The sequence below is a fragment of the Geospiza fortis genome, unplaced genomic scaffold (genome assembly GCF_000277835.1).
Source record: "Geospiza fortis unplaced genomic scaffold, GeoFor_1.0 scaffold54, whole genome shotgun sequence".
NCBI classification, from domain to species: Eukaryota; Metazoa; Chordata; class Aves; order Passeriformes; family Thraupidae; genus Geospiza; species Geospiza fortis.
Window position 1 is genome coordinate 15,616,255 of NW_005054301.1, and position 26,987 is coordinate 15,643,241.

The window sequence follows — 26,987 nt, forward strand, 5'->3', positions numbered from 1 at the left end:
GCATGACAACATGAGTTGTCATGGAATTGTCCTGTTCATCTGTGCCACTTCATCTGTTATTTCATTACCATATCCTCCATGATGGAAGTCAGTCAATTAGTAAGAAATGTAAGTAAGTAAATAAAGAAATATTACATATATTCTGCATGTGCCTCTAAGTTTCCTAAAACAAGCAGAACGCATTGCTAAAATTTGCTGCTTTGTCACTGCTCCTCTGATTCATGCAGGAATAATGGATGTTTTAGATAAGAGCATTTTAAAAGACAATATACAAATGACTGATCAAAGAGAAGAAATAGTGAACAATTGGAGAAAAAAAAAAGAGAGATCAGTTAATAGTTAATTTTAAAAATAATTTTCATTTTTTCCATACTGCTTTTGGAAAGGGTTTTAGATGTAGGTTTTTGATACTTCTACAATGTGGCAAAAGTATTGAATGGTATGGGAGGGGGAGCATGTAGTATCTGATGGCCAGCCCCAGAAGTGAAAACAAAATGCTATTGCGAAATACCATTAAGGTGGAACCTTTATTCCAGAATGAATTGCAAATACATTCTTTCCAGATTGAGTTCAAAGGCCATTGAAAATTTGTGGAGTATAGTTCCAAAGCTTCTGATCATGGTTGTTTCTGTGCATCTAGTTGCTGATATGTAAAAACCCCATGCTATGAGGATTCTTGCTAATCATGCATTCTTTGGATCCTCGCCTGCAAAACTGAGGCCAGTGGTTTTTTCCATGCTGTTGAAAGACAAACCATGGGAACAATGGCTGGACATTATTTGTGAAAATCTTGATTAGAGCCTCATTCAAAAGTCTTAGGTGAACAGCTGCACCTTTGTTCTGAGCAAAAGCACACCGTACCTTTCTTAGAAAGATTTTAAAGCTGTATTTCTAGAAACATTTTTTGCTGTGTCAGAAGATCTTTCTTTTTTTCTTGTTTTTCTATAATTATAAAATAGACTGTTTAAGAATAAAGTTGATTTCTTAAAACTTTTTTTCAGTCAGTGTTTTTCAGTCTTGCTGTTTGTTGAAGGAATTTTCTATTTTTGTCTTAATCCTTCTGCAACTCATCTCAGTTTAAGAAAACATTTTATCAGTTGAAGAAAATTCTGAGTGTGTGGGATTCAAATTTCCTTAGCAATGTTATCTAGAAGAGCAAGTGAAATAGAGAATGCCAGAAAGGAGCAAAATATTTTTGGAGTATTAAAACTTTTTGAGGAAGAAAAAAAAGTTGTGTATTTAATGGAGACACAAATTAGCATAGATCAATGTGACTGTAGAAATTTCCTGGAAGTGATATTTTGTATTTCAATGAAAAAATATGAAATACACATTTGAAACTGAAAAATATTCTTGAGAAACTTCTATGAATACTATGTCTTCTGCTCAGTCCATCACATACCTAAATAAGCAAGTGGTCACTAATAACCTGTGTGGAAATCCTTACTGGATTCATTTTTACCACAAATGTAACCAAACTGCTGTACACTTTAAGTCTAAGGAAGTTTTGCTAACGTTTCTGATAATTCATTTTTACCCTTAGAAAAAAATCAAGACATGATTTTTAGTACATTTATAAAAACCATTTTTTTTTACATTTTGTTTATTAGTAAAATAAACTGCTTTTTCTCCTACTTCACACAGTGAAACAGGAAATATTTTCACCTAAAGAAAAGATTTTTCTATAAATTACTGGCGAGTCTTTTTTTAATACCCGAGTTATGTCTGAGTGATTAATAGTTTGGAATAATGGGTATCATGCATAAACAAAATGTGTCTTAAGCAATCAATAAAACTATAGGTTACCAATTAATTTGTGTTAACTTGCACTGAAAGCTCTTGACAGTGGACAGAGTCCCTCAAGAATCACACACATGACATTGCTTAGGAGCTTAATCTGCAGATTTCTACTGACATATATCTGGCCATTAGTCATTGAACTTTGCGAGTTATTCTGGTTTTTAGGGCAGTGAGATTGAAGAAAAACCTCCTTGTCAAAATGTGGTTCTTGGTATGTCAACACATAAAGATATTCACAGCCTCTTATGGGTTTTCACCCATAAGATTGTGTCCTTTGTAGAGTTAGAATAATACTTTTAAATGAAACAGATCAGTAAAGTTTTGTCCTAGAATACCTTATTGTCCTAAACATAGTGTTGTCAGATATCTAGAGGATTAAGAATTTATATTTGTCTTCAGATTCATCTTTAGTTTTAATTCTTTTCAAATAGAGTTAATTTTTCCCCCCTTTTAAAGAAGCTTCCACCTTAAAAGGCATAAATTTGAAGTTTCTGAAATAGCTGGTCATGGAAACTTCATGAACCCCCTGCCACTATCTCAGTGCTGGAACCACCTATACAGAAAACCTTCTGAGACCCTTACTGTGCCACCATTTCTTTTTTAACAATGTTTTCTTTTCCCCACTGCACAACCAGGCTCGACTCCCTTCGTGCTCATCCACCTATAGTGTTTCTGAGGTATACTTTGCACGTGTTCTCTCACACAGTCAACCTGCTCACCCATCACACTTTTTTGATTTTATTTACTTTTTTTCTTTTTTTTTGCATTGCACTGTGCACAAGTGGGGAAAAATCAGCTTGGGGGGCAGATTTTGCATGATCAATCTGCAACCATGTTCAGCGTGGTTTTAAAATCGCTGTACCAGTCTGAGACCACCATGATGTGTAGTCCAGTAACTAGGCAATTACTACATAGCATATGAGCATAAATGATATTATAAAAACATCCTTAGTTATCTCTTGCATTAAGTAAAAACAACAGATTTACAGATGCCAAGGCTGCAAAATGCTTCACTTGTTAGTCTGACCCATTTTCGGACAGTGAAACTGGAAGGACTCTGTAAAGATGGCCATCAGGCAATCATCATTATGATTGCTAATTACCTGAATAGATATAGGTGGGTTTATGATACCAGAAATTCATTATTAATTTCCAATGCTCTGGCTTGAGTCACTACCTGACAAAATGCATGTACCATTTTAAATACTTTTGCATCAGCTTCATTATGGTCTTCTATAATGAGGTATAGTACCATCTTAACAAGAATCAAAAATGAAAATGCTTTCAGTTGTAGTTAGAATGGGAAAGAAAGAAGAAATACCTTAAGATAAACTAGAATTCACAACATCATGGGATAAAACAAAGTTTATAAAATACTGTAAAATTAATTCCATGGCCTGCTGTTTAAAGATTAGGTTTCAGCATATTATTATAGTTGATAAGCGGATGAGTATCAAAAAGATGGACTTAAGGTTTCCTGCTATACTGAATCAGTCTTGAGCATGTATAGTTACTTATTCTGTATTTTAAAAGAATCCTTTAAAGGTGAGAAGATCCCATAAGAAATTAACAGTTTGCTCTACCTCACACTGTGGACCAGGTTCTAGACCTGCTCTGGATGTTATATTCATGAGCAATATAAAAAATACAAACATAAAGAGCTCACCTACTCAGTCACTTTGTCCCTAAGGAGAAAGACCCATACCTTGCTGATTGTGTGTGCAATTTGTTCTCAAAAGTTTCAGCTTCTCAAGTAATCATTCCTTGCACATCCTTATCCTCAGTACTAAAAGGTTTTCATAGTTTCAGTCTATGAATAGGCAAAAGATGTAATAGAACTGTTCTTAAGAAGAAAGATGCTTACCAGTTTTTCTGTCAGATCTGTCTGGCTTTACTGGGAGACGAGTAGTTTTAAAAATAATCAAGTACATGTTCTTAAAAGCACCTAATATGTATTCTGCAGTTCATTGTGCTTCACCACAGTATTATATGAAAGCCTTACTGTTTTTATCATGATTATCATCAAAACACCAATATGGAATAAATAAGTTATATTAGACTCGCATACAAAGCCACTTTTTTCTAAGCTAACAGCAGAACAAGCAATTAAGTTTAGTGCTTATGGGTGCAAGACAGAAGCCATCCTCACTCCGTTCTTCTGATTTCCTAAATAAAATTAAGAAAAAGGAGTTGACTGACAGCCATTTCATATTTCATGTCAGCAAAAGTGATGAACATGCTCTTACACACGATGAAGTCAATAATTCACTTTGTCCTGAGGTGACTTTATGATGCTGAGTTGTATCACTATTCATCTGTTTAGCCCAGAAGGGAGTGTTGCACCGTTAAGGCTGGTTCCTGCAGTGAAGTGGGGGAGAAGAAGAACACAGTTTTTTCTCCCAAATGGATGAGGGGAAGGGCTGCTGAATTTTGCCCTTTAGGAGACATCCCTTTGGAAGTTCCTTTCCAAATTTGTCCCAAACCAGGACACGCTTTTAGGGAAATTAGAGTCTTCTTGCTTTGCCTGGAACTTCAGCCATTTGTCCATCTCTTTATGGAGGGATCACTGTCTTCAGAAGTACAAACCAACATATTGCAGCTGGTGACTGATCAGCATATATGGATCTCCTGCTTGATCAGATTCCAAAAACTTTTTTGCCTTCTCCAAAACTATCACTGCCTTGCAATTTGTGCTCAAGAATCTGCTATCTGGAGTATCAAAGTGGCACTGCAAGACTGTGCAAGCAATTCATCCTTTATATTCTGTCCAAAGGCAAGATCTTCATATCTAAACTACGAATAACCTGGCTGTCTGCTGAACCAGATCTTGTGATGCAGTAGCTGATTGGAATTTCATGCTCACAAAACACACAGTACAAGATATAAGAAGCACAAAGTATAAAAAATATGGATACATTATTCTCTGGTGCCAGACTACCACCCTGTGTGTTTTTCAGGAGAACATTCACATCACTGACAGAGCCAAAGCTATAAACCAATTGAAACTAAAGATTTCTGTGGCAGTTGTGATTATTTGAAGAGGCAGGAAGGGATTGGAGGTTCTCTGGGGTCCATAAAGGATTTGTAGTCTTGTTTCTATCTTTAAGAGGCTCTTCATTCAAAAATAGAGCTTCATATCAGGATGCATGTCAAACAATGTTCAACATCATCCTCTATTATTTTGGAAAAAGGGGAAAGGATTCTATGAGTAAACATCTTGACTTCTAAATTATAAGATAGAAAATCTCCCAAATTGAAGTATTGTTAAATCAACTCCTGAAGCCTGTCAGTAATTTCTATCATGGGAAGAAAATAAGTAATGGTGTATTACGTGATGTCTCATAACCTGGGGAAAAAAAGAACCACACTTCTGATAGGATCTCAAGGGGGTTTTTGTGTCCACACTTATTTCTGTGGTTCTTATTCCAAAAAATATTTTTCTTAATTTAATTCTTAAAGCACCAAGTTAAGAGCTTCTTAATTTTCTGCATCTGAGTCATCATCAGATAGCTTTGGACCCTCAGAGGATACCTGGAACAAAATGGCAAGAGAAATGGAATCAGTGCTGAGATTTCAGGTGTACCTGCCTTCTGACAAAGGTAAAATGAAAAATGAAAGAGATAACCTCATAGAAATTATTTCTGAAATCTCATTTTAGGAAGTAGATGTATTAGATTAATTGTAAAATTTCGTCACGATTTTAATTGTTGAGAAGAGGTCTGGAATTGGATTGACTGAGACTTGTAGAGCTCAGATTGTAAAAAAGGAAAGTCAATCTACTATCAATGATTTCCTGCCACATAGAAGGTCTTTGAATGACGAAATAAAAGATCTTCCAGCAGAAGCCAAACAGGACCTGTGTATTCTGCATTGTGAAGTATTTGAGGTAGAATTTGCTGCCTGTTTTGTTCATAGAAAACATCCTTGTAGAGGCTATTTTGCATCTCAGAGTCCAATAATTAGAAAAAGCTTCTTTTCATCTGTTCTTTTTTATTGTCACCAGTAGCATGAGTGGAACTCCAAATGTGGTCAGCTGATGCCTATTTGAGTGAGAGTAATGAGCAGAAAGATTTTAGAAACTTCTATTTACTTTTATGTACAGAGAGGTTTGTAGAGTTGCAGACATTATGGTATAGGAGTATGATACAAGCTCTTAGCCCCAGTCAGCCCCTTTACAATTCTACATGTCTGTAATGAGGTCTTGGTTTTGGTGCAATTCAGTGAAATTGAAGTGAGTTTTTTTAAAAAGAGATTTCCTTCTGTCGAGAGAAGTAAATCTTTAATTCTGTAAAATGGTATGATGATAAAATATAAGTTTACATTCTCTTTAAATTTCACAGTGTGTCATGAAATTTTTCATCCTTGATGAAAACTAGTTAGCTTCATGCCTGTAATTTTTGTGGATGTTAGCAGGACTACTTAAATGGTTTATCTAAGAGTTAAATTATTAATTAGGACTTATGATGACTTAACAGATGCACAGTATGGTATGTGTAGTATAGATATGTAATTTACTTATTATTCAGTTGTCACAAAACAGTTTATTTTTAAATAGTAGTAGTTCACTTAAGATATTAAATCAAATCAGCTTCTCTTAAATTTTTAGAGCTACTCTGACATCAGCATGAATCTCAAAAATATTCACAATGTAAATTGGACAGATTATTCAACAAAGGCCCATAGTCTCCTAATTTATAAAATTACATTTAGTTAGTGTTATGCAGTGGCACCATTTTTTATTCTCATTTGTATCTCGAATTTTCTATTAGCAGCATCAGTTTCCCTCTCTCTCCCTGTCCTCTGGCTTTTGCATGCGCTGTGTGTTTGGCTAAAAGTGTAATGAAGGAAACCTCTTGATCTGCTTGTTGGAAGGATAGTGGCAACAAAATGTTTATTGCAGTGCTACTCCCTTCTTTCCAAAAAATCAAGTTTTTCAAAGAGGAAGACACTCAGGTCCACAGCTTCTCATGTGTTTTGTTTAGCCTCATTGAGTGCTTAGAACATGCTGTCTTTTATTGTGAAAGATCTGCAAAATACTGTGTTAGTTCTCTCTCCCTCAAGAAAAATGATTTCTATAAAGATAGGTTTGAAAAATGTATTGGCTGCATACTGATTGAGGGAATTTAATTGTATAATTATCATTGTTAATTACACAGCAGAGACCTGTATTATCTCATTGATGGTCACCAGTACAGGGAATTAAGGAGCAGTATTGAGAGAACAAGAGGAAATACTATTTTCTGCAGTAGGTAGTTGACTCCAGAAGACCATTCCGAGACCGCGTGAAGATCATTAAGTGCTGTAAATTAAAGTATTTTATATAGTGTACGTTGCAAAATGTTGTAAATAACTGGATCTTGTTTTTCAGAATTAAAGCCAGGTAAGGAATTGGTTCTCCTTCTGCTTAGACTACTTTGACTAGAAGGCAGTGCTGAATGACCAGAAGGTCATTTAGGAGATGTTTACCACCAGCATAGAACCTGAATTCAGTTTTAGGTATAGGATGCTAAGTTCTCTGTTGATATCTGTTGTAAATTTATTCTACATAGCCCAAATTGAGTAAATGTAAGCCGGTTCCCTGTTCTTTTCTCTGATTTTATGTAGAAGTTCAGCAGATAGAGAACTTCATTCATTACTTCTGACATACAAAAATATACTGAGCCAATGAACAGAAATTTCTGCATTAAATTCAGATTCCCTATCTTGTTGCCTTAGGAATGCCATATACTTTCTAGAGATGCTCTTTCCAATTTGAAATAATGTTTTTCCAAGAAATAAATGAACACAATAGAGCCAATAACAATCCCATAATCATTTGGTGGTTTTCCAAATATGTTGGCACTATCTCCTCCTGGTTTTCTGTGGGTTTGGTTTTTTTCTTTTTTTTCCTTTTTCCTTTTTTTTTTTGCAGCTGCAAATAGAACAATGAGTTTCTAAGTAAAATTAGAATTTATAGGTATTTCTCTGTTGAACATGAGCAAGAACTCAGAGCTTTCTATTTGGCAATTGCCATTTAAAGGATTGCATTTTGATTTGCTAGCAGTACAACCTTATTCTATGCTTAAGAAAAAATAATTCATTCAAATTCTTACTTTTAGAGAAACACAGTTTCCTCAATGCACATTAAAATGCAAAAATATATGAAAAATGTGATCTTCCTTATTCATAGAAAATAGTTTTGCTAGTGCTGTCTTCATTCATGATATTAGGATTAAGGTTGCGGACATCTTCTCTAGTGTTCTCTTTATCATATAAGAATAGAGTATGGCAAAATTTCAAAGTTACATCAGGAAGGACAGCGTGTTTTTGCAATAATCTGATCAAAGTATGCATTAATAACTTTGATCAATGACATCAGATTTTTTTTAATTCTTTAACCAATGTTGCTATATTTGTGCTTTAAATACTATTTATCATTACTCAACCATTGCTGAATCTCAAATTAGATCCATTATTAGTTCATACATTCAAAATACAAGCAAAATATTAGTTAAGCCTACACCTTCTCTATGCATGGTACTTAGCTTTTGACTTCTGCCAAATAAAGTTATCCCTTCATATTAACATTTTGCACTTTCATTCAGTACTAGTAAGTTCAGTTCAAGCACTAAGTTAATTTACAAAAAAAACTACTTAACATTTGGGAGAGTGGTAAAAGATAGGGTTTTGAACAGCATCACATTTAATGTTGCAGATTTTGACTTAAACCTTATCTATTCAACCTAACAAAATTGTAATACTTTTTGTTGATTTTTGTTATGGTGAAATGCTTTCCAGAGCTGCATTTATCAGCTGTGATAGAGAAAGGGAAAATAAATAATTTCTGTCCTTTTCCATCTGGAATTTAAAATTCCCTACTTTTTGTTTCAAGACAAATCTTCACATTTCAATTATTAATTCTTATTCTCCCTTGTTTCTTGTACCACAAAACAGGAAGACATTTCACCTTGCCTTAAGATAGAGATGTGCAATCCTTTATGAAACAAATTAGATTGAGCCAAAGAGCTATCAGTGTCATTTTCATTTTGTTTAATTATAGCATAGGCTCCTTCGCACTTTCTGAAGGTAGTCTTGCCATTATTTCACTGTAAATATGTCCATTTAAGCAAAGGGATTTTTATCCATTTTCTTATGCTGTACCATACCTTTGACTGTATGGCAAAAAAATTGGCTTGATTAGATATAACTGTGAGAGTTTTTTTCTAGAGAACCACTGTTTTCTTTTAAATCCAGTATTGTGCTGCTCACCAGCATACAGTGTCTAGAATTTATTTGCTTACTACTTAAATCAACTTGTTTGAGAAGCCAGACATTATTTTGCATTGTGTTTCACTAGTAATAACACTTAGTGCAACTGTTCTGTAGCTCCAGCTCCCAAAGCAATCTAACTCTGAAGAGTCAGCTTTAGTATTAGAATCTTTAAAAAAATTAGTCTAAAGTCTGAAATAGCAATGAATTAAAGTAGAGGAAAGCTTCTACTGCTGTTAAAGCTTTTGGAGAAATCACTGATGTAAAATGCCTCGCATGTGATTTAATTTACATCTTTCTCTTGTGGGCAGTCCGTTTAAATACACGGAAATCAATTAGATATTCACAGCAGTGTCAGTATCAGTAATGCACAGCTCAAATGTCAGTGGGTTCCTATGAGCACTCCCTAAATTCTCTTCCTGTTTTTCCTGTTTTTCAAATGCTGTTTTTAACATGGAAACAACTTTTTTTGCTAAGCATTCTTGCCATAAAGTTGGGGTTTTTTTAAGAACTGGAGGGCAGAATGAATGTCCTTATTCACAGTATTTTCTATTTCCCTTTCTCATCTTTGAGTTTCCAAAATTCAGTGCTGCTACAAGCCCAGCCCAATTATTATTGTTTTCTCAGGTGCATATCTGCTGTGGAGAGCCTGATTGCTGTTGTGCTGGACCTTGCAATCCAGACTGCCAAATTCAAGACAACACTAAAGGAATCTTATCCTGTTGAGCCTTTGAGGCTCAAAGCAAAATCAGAAATGCAAATCCCTTTCTTCTTTTGCATTTCTGGTTACTTTCAAAAATAATTTCTGACTTGGGTTTCATAATCGTTTTTAGTGCAACATTTGTTCAGTTCTAGCCTCTCTTTTCTGTAGTTTATGAATACTCTGAATTCTTCATGTTATTCATCCATGACTATTCTCATTTCACTTTAAGGATTCTCCTCAGAGGAATATAGTCTGTATTTCTGTCTCAGCTCAAGGGCAGAAATCTACCTCTTCATACAGAAAGTTCCCTGTCTGATATTTACTATTCAGATGGATTCATGAAATGAAGATTTATTTTTCTTACAGCTGTTGTTCCCTAGTTTGAATCTTAAACTTTAAAGAGCTTTATTTATTTTTATACTTTAAAGTGTACAAGTCTGAGGTTTTGACTGAATATTATATACATGAGAGACTATAATATACACCAGATATAAGATTATTGTTGCCCTGGGTTTACTAGTTTTGGTTCTTGTCCTTGAAGGCCTTCCAATTTAATCTTCCTAGCTCAAATAAAAATATTAACTAAAATCAATTTCTTTGAAGTTATGCTAGTACAGAAGTTATGATTATACTACCTGGGAAACATGTTTTGTTTCTGCTCATATAGTTTAAAAAGTAGTCCAACCATTCACTTTAGAATGATAATAACTATAAAAATCTCCAACCAAAATTTCTGGTAAACACCATCAAGAAAAAGGTGAAAATTAACTTTAAAGATGCTTTAAAAAATATAAGAAATTGGGTGGTGGGTTTTGCTGAATCTTTGGGCACTGCTCATTTAATTGGTGGCCTTTGAAGCCACAAAGTCTCAGAACAGAGTATATAAGTTTTGATTGCTTTGTTCCTGTTTACATGTGTTCATGTTCCTTTAACATAGGAATACAAGGAATGTTACCAGTGTGGTCAGCCTTCAGGAAGACCAGATTGTAAGCATGAAATGGGTATTGTAAGCTTTGTTAGCCTACAAGTTTGAGTCCCACTTCAGTGGGGAGTTGCTTTTCTGCTCCACAGACCTTGAATCAAAGGGATGGAGGCTGTAGGCCTAGAAGCAGATAGAAGAAGAAGCAGTAATGCTAAAAATTCCAAACATGCTTCTGCCAATTCCTCACCAACATTTATTCAGATATTGACAATAACTAGATATTAGGAAAACAGAATTGTATTTCCCAGCAGTAGCAGGTGTGGTGAATGGTGACTCCATCTCTGCTCCTTCTGGAGCAGGAAGGCCTGAAAGGGTGCCAAGGAAGCCTCTGTCACACTTTCTGTCTCCACTTTAGCTCTGACTTAATTTTTCTTGCTGGCAAAACATCTTGCAGCGCTTTCAGGAGTATTCATTTTTTGTGTGTCCTTCTTGAGACACATATTTGATTTTCATGTCATGCCACACTGGCGGTGTGCACTCCCAGCACAGAAAGCCAATTGTATCCTGGGCTGCATCCAAGGAAGTGTGGGCAGGAGGGTGAGGAATGGGATTCTGCACCTCTGCTCTGGTGGGATCCCATGTGCTCTGGGATCCCAGCACAGGAAGGAGATGGACCTGTTGGAGTGAGTCCAGAGGAGGGCCATGAGGTGATTCCATGGTTGGAGCATCTGTCCTGTGAAGACAGGCTAAAAGAGTTGGGGCTGTTCAGCCTGGAGAGCAGAAGGCTCCAGAAAGACTTTTGTAGCCTTTCAGTACCTAAGGGGACCACAAGAGAGCTGAAAAGAGATTTTTTTACAATGGCATGTAGTGATACAATGAGGGAAAATGGCTTTAAGCTGGAAGAGGGCCAGTTCACATGAGGTGCTAAGGGTAGTGAGGCACTGGAACAGGTTGTCCAGAGAAGTTGTGGTTGCCCCATCCCTGGAAGTGTGCAAAGTAGGACGGGGCTCTGGGCAACCTGGTCTACTGGAAGGTGTCCCTGCCCATGGCAGGGGGTTGGAACTGGACTACCTTTGAGGTCCTTTCCAATGCAAACCATTCTGTGATTCTATACTGGACATTCCAAATGCAGTTGAAATAAATGGCAACTGAAGATCTAATATCTGCAATTCTACTGTAAGCATGTTAGGTTAAATTTACTCTAGATGTCTCTGGGTCTCAGTTTCCCATTTCTAAAATCAACTCATCCCTCTGCTTCACAAAGATTTTGCAAAAATAAATTCCTGTGTGCATATTATAAAGTTTTGTTCAGTAGAACCAAGCCAAACAGAGAAATCTATACAGAATTAAATAATTACCCATTTTTAGCAGACAGTTTAAATAATGTTTAGTAAGTAAAACATGAAGCTAATCTTGGAGCAGGGAGATTAAAATGACATAGCCTTGTCTTATGCAGAAACCCTGCTGAAAATAATTATGATGAAATTACGATGCCTTCGTGTCAAAGGAAAAATGAGTTGCCCACATAACATTGATCTGCCCTAAATGTTGTTTCACTTAAACTTGCCAATTTTACTTTACCACATTTGAATAAAGAATTTATTTTAAATTTTTAAGGTTCATACAATTCAATAATAGTAGTTCCCATTTTTTTTCAGTAATGTTGGTATTTCACTATTTAATACTGCATTGAAATTGGCTGTTGCTGGGTAAATAAATAAAAATGGGAAAATAATTGAAATTTCATTGAAAAGCAAAATACTTGTAATAGAAACGAAGCTTTTTTAAATGTCAACCATACTAGTCAAGGGTGAGAGAGTAATTTATGGTGTGCTTGAGGAAAAGAATTTCTATATGTCACTCATGTATCTGATTGAAAAAGCTTAAAAAGTTGGTTAATCTGGGACAAGGAGTTCAAGCTGGTCAGATAGGATATAACTCAGACATCCAATGCATACTTATAAGGCGAAGTTGTTTGTCAGTCAAATTGCCAGGGTGTGAAATTATGTGAGAATAGGCAAGTAAATACCATTTCTATGGCAAACAACAAGGATAACAGGATTTTTTTTACCCTTGAACCTCTTGGGAAATACATCTTATTCTCTCTGCCTTTGCTTACACTATCTACTTCTCAAACTGGAGACTATTTCCAGGGCATTTGGAGAATGTTCAAGATTTTCATTCAAAAAAATAAAATATTTTGTTCACAATTAGTAACACAAGTAGTAGAATGTTTCATTTTTTCAAGTGCAGTGTTTCTATAGATTTTTTGTGTCTTACAAATCCCACCTGAATTTTGATGGCACAGGTTAGAAATAGATGGTGGAGTTCGTGAACAAATTTGGCAATGTTTATGACTTGAATTAATATGGGCTTTATCTTATACAAGATACCTGATCTCTTCATATTTAGGTGTTATAATTCATGCAGCTTCTCTGAACAAAAAGCAGTGTGATCTTGAACAAGCTCTGAACCACCCCTAAAATATCACTGAAATGTGCCATCTTTCCAGTGTTACTCATACAGCATTATCTGTATGCTATCCCCCCTCCTAAGAACACAAAATGCAGCTCATATATTTTTTTCATACTAAGGTAAACATTTCATTAAAACTGCTTGGGAGAAAATCCCTCTTTGCTTCTTTTAATTCTCAACTATGAAGCCTATATTGCCAGTTTGTAGCAGCCAGTTGACTTTCCTGTTAGCTTACTGTGGTTTGCTATTTTGTCTCCTTTTTTTGCTGTATATATCACAGTTCTTCCTGTCTTCTCATTGTGAGGTGTTCAGGTTGCAATTTTAGTTGTCATGTAAGATTTCTCTGAATCTTCTTCTAGGATAAATAAATGTGTTGATTTTGCCTCTCCAGGACAATGTCAATTTCTGTTGAGAGGTGACTAATCTAAGAAAACTGCTCTTTGCCTTTTCAATCCATATTGTTTGAAATATTGGATAATACCTTTTTTTTTGAATACTGCTCCTGTAAAAGGAACCACTTCAGCCCTTATGTTTCTATAGCGTATTCATCTATCCCCTTCCACTGTCCTGTTTGAATAGTAGTTAGGATGAGGCATAATCTGACTATAGAATTCCATATGTGTTTTCATAGTCTACTGGGAAACAATTATCAAAATTCAATAAATCTGTATGTAAAGTGTAGGTGATTAGAAAAAGCTCAGAAAAGAGAACTCAGTAATGTATGGATGAAGACAGTGACCTATTCAAGATTTAGAATTGACTTTTGTTCAGTGTCCACCTACCAAGCATAACACAATAAGTTGTAAAAATCTGCTCCTAAAATTATTTTGGCTTCAAATAATTTTCTGTTTATTTCTTCACTCCAAATGAGTGATTTCTTGTGTGGAATACCACATTATTTAATATTCATATTTAAGTTTTGGTGAACTGAATCCCACCATCAGTAGTGCTTGTTTTAAAAATTGTGTTAATGAGTAACGTCTGCTGCTATCAAATTCCTTGTGCTCATTTTTCTTTCCATTTCAGAAGTAGTCTCAGTATAATAGGAAAAAATTATTCTGCTGTTTTGAACTGAGTTTAGTTCTAATTCGGATGGCCATAAAGCATTCTCTTAAGACCTCGTGTGTTCAGTTCAGTGTAAAAGCATAGTTTGAATAAGAATTGATTCCTGAAATTGGAAGACTGCATGTTGTAATAGGATTTTTTTAAACCTCACATACCTTATTGAATGTTTTGTGAAGTACACAATTCCAGATGCACTTTTTTTTTTGAACTAGATGATCTTTAAGGTCCCTTCCAACCCAAGGCATTCTTGTGAATGTTTTTTTTTACAACTTCATTATTGTAAAAAAAATATCTCTCTTCAGAGAACAGAGATAATAATTAATAGATTAATCCTGTTAAATCAGGGTAGATTTAACACAGTGTTTTTAGTGAAATCAAAATGTATTTCATTGGGTTTTTTATTTTCTCCTAGTTTAACCTTATGGACATTGCTTAGTATAACATGCCAAAATCAGTTTGTCTAAGTATTATCAGAGCAGCTTCAGACATTGTTATTCATGGTTTAGTTTTCTCTTTTCTGTTTATTTTGAGACAGTGAATAATGTATGTTGCACTCTTAGAGGATAGAAGGTATTTTAGGCAGAAGACACTGTGCAAACCCCTACAGTTATAAATCAGATCACATGTGATTTGAAATCTGTTTAAAGCAGGCAAATATTTCAGAGACCATTCAAATGGCACATGTACAGTGTATATGGTACAGAACTTGGGTCATGAAATAATAAATCACACACAGAACAAAAGCAGCAGCAGCAAACTTTCCCACATCCCAGCAGATACATTGTCTTCATGAAGCTGCTGTAGTTTTAAGGAAAGGCTGCATGAGTTATGCACTTTCTCACCAGCAGAAAGTGCAGTAGGTGCAATACCTCGTGAACAGGCCTGCCTGGTGTTTGGGAGAGTGAGAATGCAGTTCTGAAATTGTAAACAGCTGCTGTGCTTTGCTTACCCTGCTTCCTTCATTACAGCTTGGCGAACTCATTCCCGCTGCTGTACCTTAGTCCTCTGTGTCTGCCTGTGTCTGGGTTTCTGCTGGTGGTTCCACATTCTGCATGCTTTCCTCAGAGTGGAGCAATGTGCTTCCCCATAAGTGCTAAAGGTTATGGGCCAGCTCCTGCAGGCTCTGTATTCCTGAGAAATGGGCTCTTGCTGTTGGTGGTAACTCATGTTTTGATGTCGTTGCTCTGAATTGTTCTTCATGTTGTAGTATTGAGTTCAAGTGTACTCCTGTAAGAGTTAGCTTTTCATATTGGGCTGGAAACTCTTCACCTTTGTCTAGCAATTTGTTTTATTATAACCAATGGCTTTTAATTGTACCTCCCATAATGAAGAGCTGACTTAATACTCTGTGCTAATCTTGTTATGACTTTAAAAAGGTAAGTAATTTCTCTAACAATTCCTAACAGTCATGGTGTAGAGTGTTAAAGGGTTTCTCAGTTTTCTTTTTTCATTATTTTTCACATGAGTTTTTCACTCGTAGCATGAACTTTTCTTTGTGTCTTTTTCTATTTTTATTGAAAAAAATCTTTAGACTGATTTTTATTTGCAGCAAAACATATTATGTAAATTTAAATGAATCCAATTTAGTACAGCCACTGTTTTGGTTTTTTTTCAGACCAGTCATGACCAATAGATAAAAGTTGTCAGCAGGACTCTTTATTTTTGCCATTCCCTTTATTTATTTTTGAGTACTGTATTTCACATTCTATTTACTACTTCAGCTTATGGGAGAAAGCTTACTCTGCATTCCAGCATGATGAAGTTACGTTTTCAAGAACATAAAATCCAATTTGTTTAAAATACAGAGTAATGTGAACTGAATGCTTTGGGTTTGGTTACATTCTGTCTGAACTATGCAAGGGAATGGTACTGGCTGGTAGCCCAATGTATCTTCTGCTAAGATAGGTTGTGAGCCAAGAGGCTGTAGAATGGACAAACAATAAGTCTATACTTTCCCTGTGAAAGAAAAGACAACCATAGGTTGTTATTTCTGTAACTACCTGTGAATGAGAAGAATTACAGTAAATTCTCCTAATAATAATTCTCCCTAGTCAGTCATTGTACTATATGCAATGTAGCATGGATTCCTCAGTAAACAATAGCTGTGAAAAGAATACAGATTTTTTGTAAATGTCACAAATAACAAAGTAGTAAAACATACAAATAATTAATATTTTAAAAGGCACTTGAAGCACATGACCCCATTTATAAAAAGTTCCATTGCTGCCAAAACTGTATGTGTTAGGGAACTGGTGGGTTTTATTAAAAATCATTTTACTGGAGTTTTGATTAAAAATAACATTTAGGATAAGAATGTGCAATTCATATTAAACAGAAATATTATGTAATAACTAATTTTGATGTCAGTTATGTTAAAACATGGTTTGTATTCTGCAGCTGTGAGCATAGGTTGGGAAACGATCAAGTCTAGCTGATCAAGCCTTTTATTTTATTATCATGGATTCCTCTTCCACAGCTGCTTTTAAAATTTGTGGGAAGCAAATTATTTCTCATACTGCATATGTTGCCCATCAGGTGAGTGATAACATGGAAACTTTAGGCTGGGTGTAAGAAATCAAAAAGTAAATATGAAGTCCTCTGTGTGCACAGAATTAAAAAAATGACCTGTGAGAGGCTGTATGTGAAGCCAGCTGTCTTTTGTTACCATTGTCATTTGGACATTTTAAGAGCAAAACTTTGTCAGCACGTTTTTTATATTAGAAGATTTGATCTGCAAATCTCAGCTGCTCTGTTCATTATAAATCTCTTGTTTTTGTCCATACACTAGCTCCACTATAGGTTGGAAGGGCTTAAAGATGAACTGAGGAGGAATAGAGGCTACAACTCGAGAGTAACTATTACTGCTCAAAGGAGCTGTTTTCCATTCGCAAACATTGCTTTGCGCTATGGGTTTGGGCTCCTTCTGTTCCTCCACTTTGTTGAAAGACTCTCTCTTGACTTCCATTTTACTTCTTTAGCGCTGTCTTTGTCTGCTAACATTTTTCCTCCTTCTCTAGTAGCTTTTATCTGTGTCCTTTGGATCACATATTTTACTTAGTTTGTTTTAGTAGATTGTTTCAAATGTTTGTGTTTTGTATTTTTGGTTTTTTGCCTTTTTCTTTAGGACTGTGTTATCTCACTGAATTTCATTCCACAGTTGCTGAATCGCTTGGTTATTTTGCAGCAGGTCCATTCCTCATTTTCTCTTTTCATGTTTTTCAGTGAGAAATAAGAGAGCCTCTTCCATTTTAGACAGTAGTCTTACACACATAGGCCCATGTCTCCTTTTGCATACACCATCTTCTGCCTTGCCACATCCATCCTGCTTCTCTCTCCCTCTCAAACTGTGCTTCTCTTTCTTTTGTGTTTTCTTTCCTGCCATTATACCACCTTTTTGGTCCAGAATTGTCCTTTGGTAAATTATAGGTAAATATTTACTTCTTCCAAAGAGAGTTCATTTTATGCCTTTGAAATCTGGTAAAACAACTCTGGGCCAAATTTGGGCATCATTCCTATTTTGTTTGCAGTTTTCTTGTATAGTATTTTTGGTGGGAAGTGGGGAGGGTGTGGGGTTTTTCTGTTTGTTTTTGTTAAACAAGAGTTTTTTTCAGGGAAGGACTCCATAAACCACTCTAAGTTGCAACATTACTTTCCATAAGTTATTCCATTACAATAAGTAGATTGTGTTGCGCTGTAGAATCCAATTTTTTTATGTGACTATCTATCTGGGGCAAGCTGCTGTGGAACAGAAGAAAGAGGTTTAGAAGCTGGGGCACCATTTGTTTCAGACTTAAATGGTTGTTCCTTTCTGAAGACAGCTTTTGAGGGGTTGGGGGTTTATTATTCTTCATCAATTGTTAGATAATACATATTCACTTTCTAGGCAATTTTTCTGTGACTGCAAGTCCAGAGTGAGGTCTGAAAGATAATCTGGATTCACTCCTTTGCTTTTGCAGCAGAGACAGATGTTCTGCTGGGAAATTACACCCTCAGCATCACCTGTGCTATTCCACTTCTTTCACTACATGTACACGCTTCTACTTTATCAGTATTCTCATTGAAATTTAAAAGACCTTTCTCAATAAAGTAAAAAGGAGAAGGATTCAGTTCTTACTATCTCAGAGGTTTGTCTTCCTGTGAAGTGTACTTTCGCTGGGGTTTTGTCCATACAAAATGCTTTCTATTCAATGCTGCCAGTTCAGTCATCTGGCCTGACAGTAGTCCATCTGAAAACTTGTAACTTCAAGGTTATTATACATGGTGCTGTCTTTCCAAACCTGAGAAGAATTAAAAGTTTCAACTGTGTGGTGTTTACAGGGCTGATACTCTTTAAAAAAAATCTTTTTTAAATCTGCATAGTTAACAGAATTGTAAATATCCAGTGTTACTAGAATATTAGACCCATGTGAATTGCCCAATTTCCCTGTAGTCAAACTAATCTATCTGGAATAGCACAGTAGTAGCCAAGCATCAAGGAAGAGGGGTTGTTGAAAAACCATGTCATTGTCACACAGTTACTTTTTAAAGTAGAATCCCACTACAAAATTCAAAATGAACATAGCATTTCTTTTAACCAAATAGGAACAGCAGAGTAAATTTATCAGCTCCATCCAGGAGCCATTTAGACAGTTGTGTGTTGCTTATACAATTGTGATTTCTTACTAAACATTTTCAGAATCAACATAATTGAAACTAAATATTTTAAACTCTTAATACCTGAAAATATTAGCAATAGAATTTTAAATCAGGTCATATACTTTTGTTAGTATTCTATCTAATCATCAAACAGGACCTTGATTCAGAGCTACTGTAATTACAGCTGTATAAGAAAATGTGGATTTTCTGTTGAAAACTGATGCTTAACACATAATTTTAAGCACTGTTCTTTGATTTTTCTCACTTACTGTCCTTAGGCCATCTTGTTTCTTATGGGAGGGGTGTGGAATCAAATTGCTTGTATCAGATTCTGACCATCATCTTAAATATACCCTTCTGCTTAAATATACTTATCTCATGCAAAATATTTAAAAATGTTGCTGAAAATATGTATAGCCTCTGTCTTAGATCCCAGGAGCTTGCCCATTTTATCTCTGTATTTTGTATTCTGGTTAACTTCTGTAGCTCATAGACTCTGTGCTCTCTCTGCAGGTGCAGTCTAGGTGCAGCAGCAAGGAGAACATCCTCAGAGCAAGTAAGTGCAGAAACTTCTTAGCTCTATTGAGAAACTAGGACTGCTCAGAAGATAGTCAGATCAGAGGTGGGACTAAGTGGGTTTGCAGCAGAAATTTAGTAGCTTAAGACAGAGAAATCCAATCCAAAGGTAAAACTGTAAATAGCTCATAGTGTTCATGTGTTAATGGAGAGTCACCTTTTAAATTATTCTTCCAAGTTGTATTTCTAATGACATGGAGGTCTGTGTTGTTTGTGATGTTTTGTTGTAAATGATCATGTGTGTGCAGGTTTTATGGGCAAGAATTAACACTGAAAGACAATGAAAATGGAGATTCTCAACTTGAATGTACATATTTTTATTTTCATACTTGAACATGAATTTGAATGTTGGATTACATAGAACCAAACCAAAAACTGCAAAGGTTAAGAGTTCACATTTGATCCAGATGATGTCTAGTTTAATTTGCACAATTCTTTTTCTTTGTGTTGTGGGAATCTTTTCTAGTCTAAAATTTGATCCACCATATGTGCGTGTATATGTATGACAGGACTAGGAAGTTGTTTTGGTGGTAAAAGAGCAGGCTGTCAAGAATTTTCTACCTTATGCAACCAATTGAATTAGCTGCTTCAAAGCTAGAGGATTATTTTGTTGTACAAAGTGCAGCTTAATGTAAGTAGTTATTTTTAGAGCTATCTGACATTTCACGTTAGTGAAAGATAACTTGGTGAAGTCTGAGGAGCTGTTTAATGTCATTTGCTTGTAATTAAAGTGCCATTTAGTAGTTTTACAATTTAAAAAAAAATAATTTGTTTGTCTCTGGGTCTATTTAAATCTGTGATACCTCTAATAGAAGTGTTAGCATTTGTTTGTAGAAGAAATGGGAGAGAGAAAGGTTAGTAAATGCACCAACATCTATCTTTCTTCCTTCATAAAGGCTATTCATGCTAGTGTTAAACCTAAAAGGGGTCTATTTTCTTGACTTTTCTTGCAGAAATAATGGGTGTTACTTTTGGCGTTGGAAAAAAGATGTCAGAGGTTGGGGAATTTTAACTATTTCCAAAAAGTCTATGTTGGAGAATGCATTTCTCAGAAGATTTTAACAGAACCTTTGACTTAATCAAATGACATGCATTAGCGACAGACTTGCAAATCTGAATGTTGTTCTCTGGGGACCAGTCAAAGCATTCAAAACCTGTGAATTCTATCACTTTTTAAGGTTTAAGGAGGTGAAATGTCAGTTTCTGAAGTAGCTAACAGTGAGTTTTAAGTAGCAGTGAAATTACTGCTAGAAGCAGTAAAAGCATCTAGTGGCAATAGAATAAAGGTTTTTCACTGCCACACAATTCCCTCAGCTTTCATTGCTGTGACATGTTTTTTCTTAGCATTTTCCTTCATATTTTCCAACTTAAAACATCAGGAAAAGGTTTTCAGCATGTATTGTGTGGAATCTGCTGGACCTTCAGGAATTACAGTGCTGTTAAAGCAGGGCTTCTTTCTTTATGCAGAGGCAGGTGTGGGAAGTTTGACTGTATTTCACAAATGCTTTCCTTTTCCTCTTTAATGATGTTGTCAACAAAAAACAGACATGATAACTTGGAAATGTAAGCTTGCTAGGGAGATCCCCATTGTTAAAACCAGGAATGCAGTTTTTCCATGCTACACTTTTACCCTACAATAGTTTAATTTGGATCATTTGTCCCTAGTTTTCTTATGTGAAAGTTAGGTTTGAGTTTGCAAAGTCTTAATATAGTTAGAAAATGTCTCATCAGTTGTTTCTCTCTTCTTCAGAATGCCAACTGCTATCTTAAGGAAAAGAATTAAATCAATTAAAAATTACTTGTGCTTGACAAATTCACAGTGCCTGCTTTTTTCATCATGTCATCTTCTAAATACATACAGAGAGATTGTTCAAAGAATTTCTTCCAGAATCATTCCTGGAAGAATTAGGTGGGCAGTATCACTTGTCTCTACTTCTTCCTCTGAAAGATAGTTACTCTGTTAATAACAAAAAACAATTAGTGAACAATGTCTCACATGAAAAGGTAAGCATGTGTTAGTGCTGAACAATTAATATAGATTAATTAAGAAACCTCTTCTTCTGAAGGAAGGGCTTAGACTGCATGATTGTTGTGCTATTTTTTACTTGCTTTTTATCAGAAGACTACCCTTGAAGCAATAATCTTTTTTTTTTCAGAATATGAAGGCATGTGCAGCAACAAATGAGATATTTATGTAGTGACTGCAAAGCAAAATCATGTCATTAAAAATTAGTTTCTATTATCTAATGCTTTCTGTACTGTAGTTTATGTTACTTAGGAATTTCATTACATATCATGTATAGAACATCATCCACTTTGGCTCTCATAAATACCTTCTTGTTCTAGGTAAATCCTTTCAAGATACTCTGCAATTGTAATTGTCTGAATCTTTCCATTTATATCTGTTGCTCTTGTTTATGTATTCCTGCAATAGTTCTCTCTTCAGTTGCTCATCTTCACTTCCAAAATCCTTCAAAGCTTGCTGTCCCCTTGTTTAATCTCTCAGTAAGTATCATGAAATCAAACACAGTGTTGGTTTCATTTTCAAACAATTTCTGTCATATTTTCTCCCTACCTGTCACTCACACCCAGGAAAAGCAAGCTTTCTTAGGTTGTCCTACTGCCTTCAATCATACATTTAAACACTTTGCTATGGTGACAACAAAATCTTGACAATGGGTAGGATGCCCACTAGCTGGAGACACTGTCTGCTGCCTTGACTGCCCAGTAATTTCATTGTGTTCTCTCTGTCTTCCTTTCAAACCTTTGGAGTCCCATCTCACTCTTGGATTGTAGGCTCACTGGCACAGGGTCCATTGTTGGGTTTCATCAGAGTATGTTGAGATGTGTTTGTGCAGAACAGAATGGAGTGAATTGTCCTGAGTTCATAGAACTGAATTAGCCTCAGATTATCATCCTCAGTGTAGAATACTGCATCACCTGGAAGGGCTTCTGTTGTACATTAACCTATCTTTTCATGCTCATTGAGACTTCTGGTATATTCTTCACTACAGATAAGGATATACGCTCTCTTGATTCTAGTTGAATACAGTGTCTTCCCAGGGTCAGACATGAAAGCTCAATAGTGATAACTAACTCATTTAATTTGTTCCAAAGTGCTGATTAGTTTCAGTAAAATGGTTTAAATGAACATCACTACATGAATCTGCTCACTGTAGCCTACATGAATTTGTTCTTTCCCATTGCAGGTCACAGTGCTGTTGACATTACCAAGGTAGCAAGAAGACATCGCATGTCTCCATTCCCATTGACATCTATGGACAAGGCCTTCATCACAGTTCTGGAGATGACCCCAGTGCTTGGAACAGAAATCATCAATTACAGAGGTACGTTAAATTGGATTCTTTGTGAGCTTGAGGGTGATTTCTTCCCTATTTGGCAACCTTCCTTCTCTTTTATTAATGTTGTGAGGTGTCTGAAAACAGTGCTTTTTCCAGGAGAAACTGCTTTAGGAAATACTTGTAATAGGGGAAACCTTTCAAAGTTAGGAGAATGTCAGTTGAACTCAGTGGTGCTCCCTGAAGGAGACTGTAATGGAACACTAATAAAACACATGAATTTATTTTCTTCCTGTTTGTATTACATGCAGCAAACATATTATACTCAACCTGAACATGCCTCAGTGGACTTTTGTAGGTAGCAAGTAGCTGAAAGCTTTACTGTGATTGGTTCCCTCTGTTGTCTCACTGTGGAAGATTCTCACTAAGTCCCTTTCCTATCCAAGATTAATGATCAAAGCAAAGTGATTATTGATTCCAGATCACTTTTTTCCATGTCTTTATCTTTAATAGTTCATCTCAGACTCTTTTTCCAGTTTCTAGTTAACCTGCTAGTCATTCCAGAATTTTCCTCTTCTTCTCATAAATACAATTCTTTTTCCTAATCTAACACTACATGATCATTTTCTGAAATTGCTTCCTTTTAATGTTTGAGCTATAGAAACTTTGTAATTAAAGAGTAACTGGTTTTGATTTATACAGTGAGATTGTCTTCAAAAGCACCAAACAGCAAGCAAAATATCAGACTTTGTGACTTTGTGACTGTATCTATACTCATTAATAAGTAGGGATAGATGAAGTGATTTTTCTGGCCCTAAAAGGAATTAGCAAGGCATCTCTCATGTTTATTCAGCTAAACTATCCTCCTTCCTGAAATACTGTATCATAATGTCTATTAGGTGCCTCTCTAAGCTTCTGCTGTTCCTTACATCAAGCCTAGACATTATCTGGGAGATGTTCTTGGCACATAACAAAACCATGACAGGAAATATGCTGACAAGTAAACCTAAACTAGGTAGGGAAGCAGAAACCTCTTCCAGGGATTCTTCCAGATTGTCCAAAAGTAAGGTGGTCAGTGAAGAGATTGTGGAACTATAAACCTCAAAAGGCAAAAAACATCTGGGACACTGGTGTGCTACAGACAGCGGAGAGGCACAAATGGTTTCTGAATGGTATATTCTGTCTTCTGGCTTGGAAGTTCAAAGTTTTCATGTTCTTTGCCAAAACTTTGTGCTACCAGAAGCCTTCAAGATGTCTTCATATTGACATACTGATTTAGCAGACTGTATGCAATATCACACCTGTGCATTTAGTGACTCCAAGCAGAGTTCAGTGCTCCTCTATGCCTTGGCAGCAGGATTTCTGAGAAAATGCTCCATACCCTGCATTCAGAACAGCAGCAATACTGGATCAACAAGGAATATGCATAATACATCCTGCACTTTCATAATGGCATGCAGATTAGAAGGCATTAAGGCTTAAATGCCTGAGCATAACTATTGGGCCTTTTGGGTAGCTGTCAGTTCAATGTCTTTTCTAAGACAGCCCTTTGTGAACAATATGATGAGCTGCAGTGTTGGGTACATTTAGTCCAAATAAATGCGAATGCAACCCTGAACTCCTGAAATAAAGGATGAAAGACTGGCATCTGCCTCTCTGATAAGCACATCATATATTTATTTTGGTATGTCAGATACCGTTAAGGTACTGTAGGATTATTATTCTTCTTTGAATAAAAGAAGTTTTGATTCTAAGTCCAGAATGTATGTATTTTTATTCCTGGCACTCTTGTTCTTTCAAAAGTAATGAACTGAGTCTGCTGAGTCACTTTAGTTTTGACCCTCTTCCCTCTAACCCAAAACACAAGCATGAGATTGATGGTTCAGAGACAGATTCTTGATTTAATGTTCACATGATTATACCAACAATTCCTTCATATTTTTGCACTGTAGAGCAAGATTTTATCTTGCCATTTATTTTTAAAGTAGTATACACTTATTTTAGCACTGTATGTTTTCCAAGTATATAGTATGAAATTTCAGGTTTGAGCCTATAGGAGACACCCTAAAGGACATGTCTGTGTCTGTGATACTGCAAATTCAATTCTCTTAATCTACATTGTAGATTTCTAATTTGTTTCTACAAATGCCAAGATGGAAATGCATTTTCAGTTCTTAAAGGGTCACCATAATGTTAAACAGACAAATTAGTAACAGGTTCTTTTTTTTGTCTTTTTTTAAATATACATCAAATTTCAGAAAATGGTATAAATTTAGTTCTGGAGGTCTGAAACTGTATTTAGAAAAGCTGTATTGTGCTGTGTTTGTTTTCTTTGTGATTTTGTGTCTTGAATTACAACTGAGCTTCTGAAAACTAACTTTCAGGAGCACAGTTTCTCTCCAAGGAAAGTGAAATGTGCAAAATTCTAGGAGTCCTAATTCCCTAATTAATTTAACCTGATTTAGTTAAAACTAAACATATTTCATAGCATTCATCCTCATAAATGAAGCAGCTGAATGTTATTCTGTACAAATACCCAGTACAGTCCTGATTTTATTCTTGATTAAGTCAAGGTAGGCTGTAGTCTCACAGATCTATCTATTCTCTCCTAACATAAGGGAGAGGATTATTAAAGTTATCTTTTGAAGCATGGCTTTCACACTAGTGTGTTGCTCAGTGACCATATAGATCATTTAACCACTTTAATATTTTTTTAAAATGGACTGTCCTAAAGCATTTTAAGGAAGTGTCATAAACCCAAGGCATCTGAAGCCTATTTCTCACCTGCCATCATCGAGATCTGGTATGAAGCCCCCAATCAGACTTTTATTCCAAATAAATGCAGTTAAGTGAGTATAGCTCTGTGGGCACATAAGGTTAAGTTTTTAGACAACATGATTATGATTATTCTTCTGAAACTAAGAAGATGCAGAAGTTCAATTGATAATAAAATTATAATGCAGAAGCAATCTACATTTTATGAGCTTAAGCCAGAGAACAGCACATTTATTCTTGTCTAGTCCAAGAGCCTAATTGATTGGTTTGGTAGCATTGACTTTTCATATCACAGTGAAGTGCTACCAGGGCAGTGTTTACAAAATCCATCACTTCCTAGTACAAGATGTCTTATTGCTGTGCCCCAGAGAAATCAAAGTTCTTCATGGAACTGTACCAGGTTCACCACCTAAGATTAGCAAATACCCACATTTGAAAAGTGAGTTTAATGTAATTCTCCATTTTGTGTCAGAAAGCTATGAGCATCACAAGGGGCAGTTTGATGGCATTAAAATAATTCAGAACATCTTTCTGAATTACAATTAATCAAAATAGGGTCAAACTGTATTTTTAGAATATTTTCTTAAAAGAGACTGCAGAGGTAGTTAAGATTGTCCTCTAGTTGCTGACTTGCTTCATTTTAAATGCCTAAGGCTGCTTCAGCAAATAATTCTTACATTTTTCTTCTTGTAATGAAATTCATTCCCATTACTGGCTAGCCATTTATTCCTTTCAAATATTGCATGGCAGTATGCCACGAACATACTGTTCAACTTTGCTCTAATTGGTGTGATTTTCCATGCAGACAAGAAGCAAAATGAAGGCACAACATGGCTGCTAAAATTGGAAGTATCACTTTTGTATGAGATTTCATGCATCTATGAACGAAGGGTGTTTTTACTAGGCCTTTGATAGCTGCCTTTTCTGTGCTATAATTTAAATGTCTGTGTCTGCATTCTTTTACTCAGTATAAGTGTACAAGCTTCTGTGAAGTCTCTCATAAATTCTGTATTGTGTATCACAGGCACTGATATGCAGGTTTGCACAGGTGGATTAATGGCCATTACAAAAGTGCTTTTCTAGTGGCTTTAACAGCTTTCAGCAGCATTTTCATGGCAATACTTATTTCAGCAATGCAGCATGAACAGTAACTTCAGGCTGGAAGTTGATACATACAGATGTGAGCACAATGTTATTATCGTTACAATAATTAATTGCTAACTAAATCACTTTGTGTTAATAAGTAAAATACAATCATTATAATACCGCTTCACTGGTGCTGAACGTTTTCAAATGAAGTAGGTGAACTTTTTTACAAAATCTGCCCATTTAGTGTGCAGCACTAGCTCTTCTGTAAAATCAGAATCACACTTTATGCACTTCTCTTTTTTGGCATGTCTCAAAGGCTATAATCTCTAAAGCACGTATCCATGCAAATGCTCCTGGCAGAAATAATCATGCAATCTCTCACTCCATCATACTTTCAGCA

The 26,987-nt window shown here is 35.6% G+C and overlaps 1 protein-coding gene across 1 annotated transcript in view; it reads left to right on the top strand.

Moving 5' to 3' along the window:
• GPHN (gephyrin) overlaps positions 1-26,987 on the top strand; it is a 195,926-nt gene that overhangs the window by 127,092 nt on the left and 41,847 nt on the right. The window contains exons 12-15 of the mRNA XM_031064763.1: positions 2,436-2,477; positions 17,002-17,064; positions 19,362-19,404; positions 22,634-22,771. Coding sequence (XP_030920623.1) covers positions 2,436-2,477; positions 17,002-17,064; positions 19,362-19,404; positions 22,634-22,771 — 286 coding nt within the window. The remainder of the gene's footprint in view (positions 1-2,435; positions 2,478-17,001; positions 17,065-19,361; positions 19,405-22,633; positions 22,772-26,987) is intronic.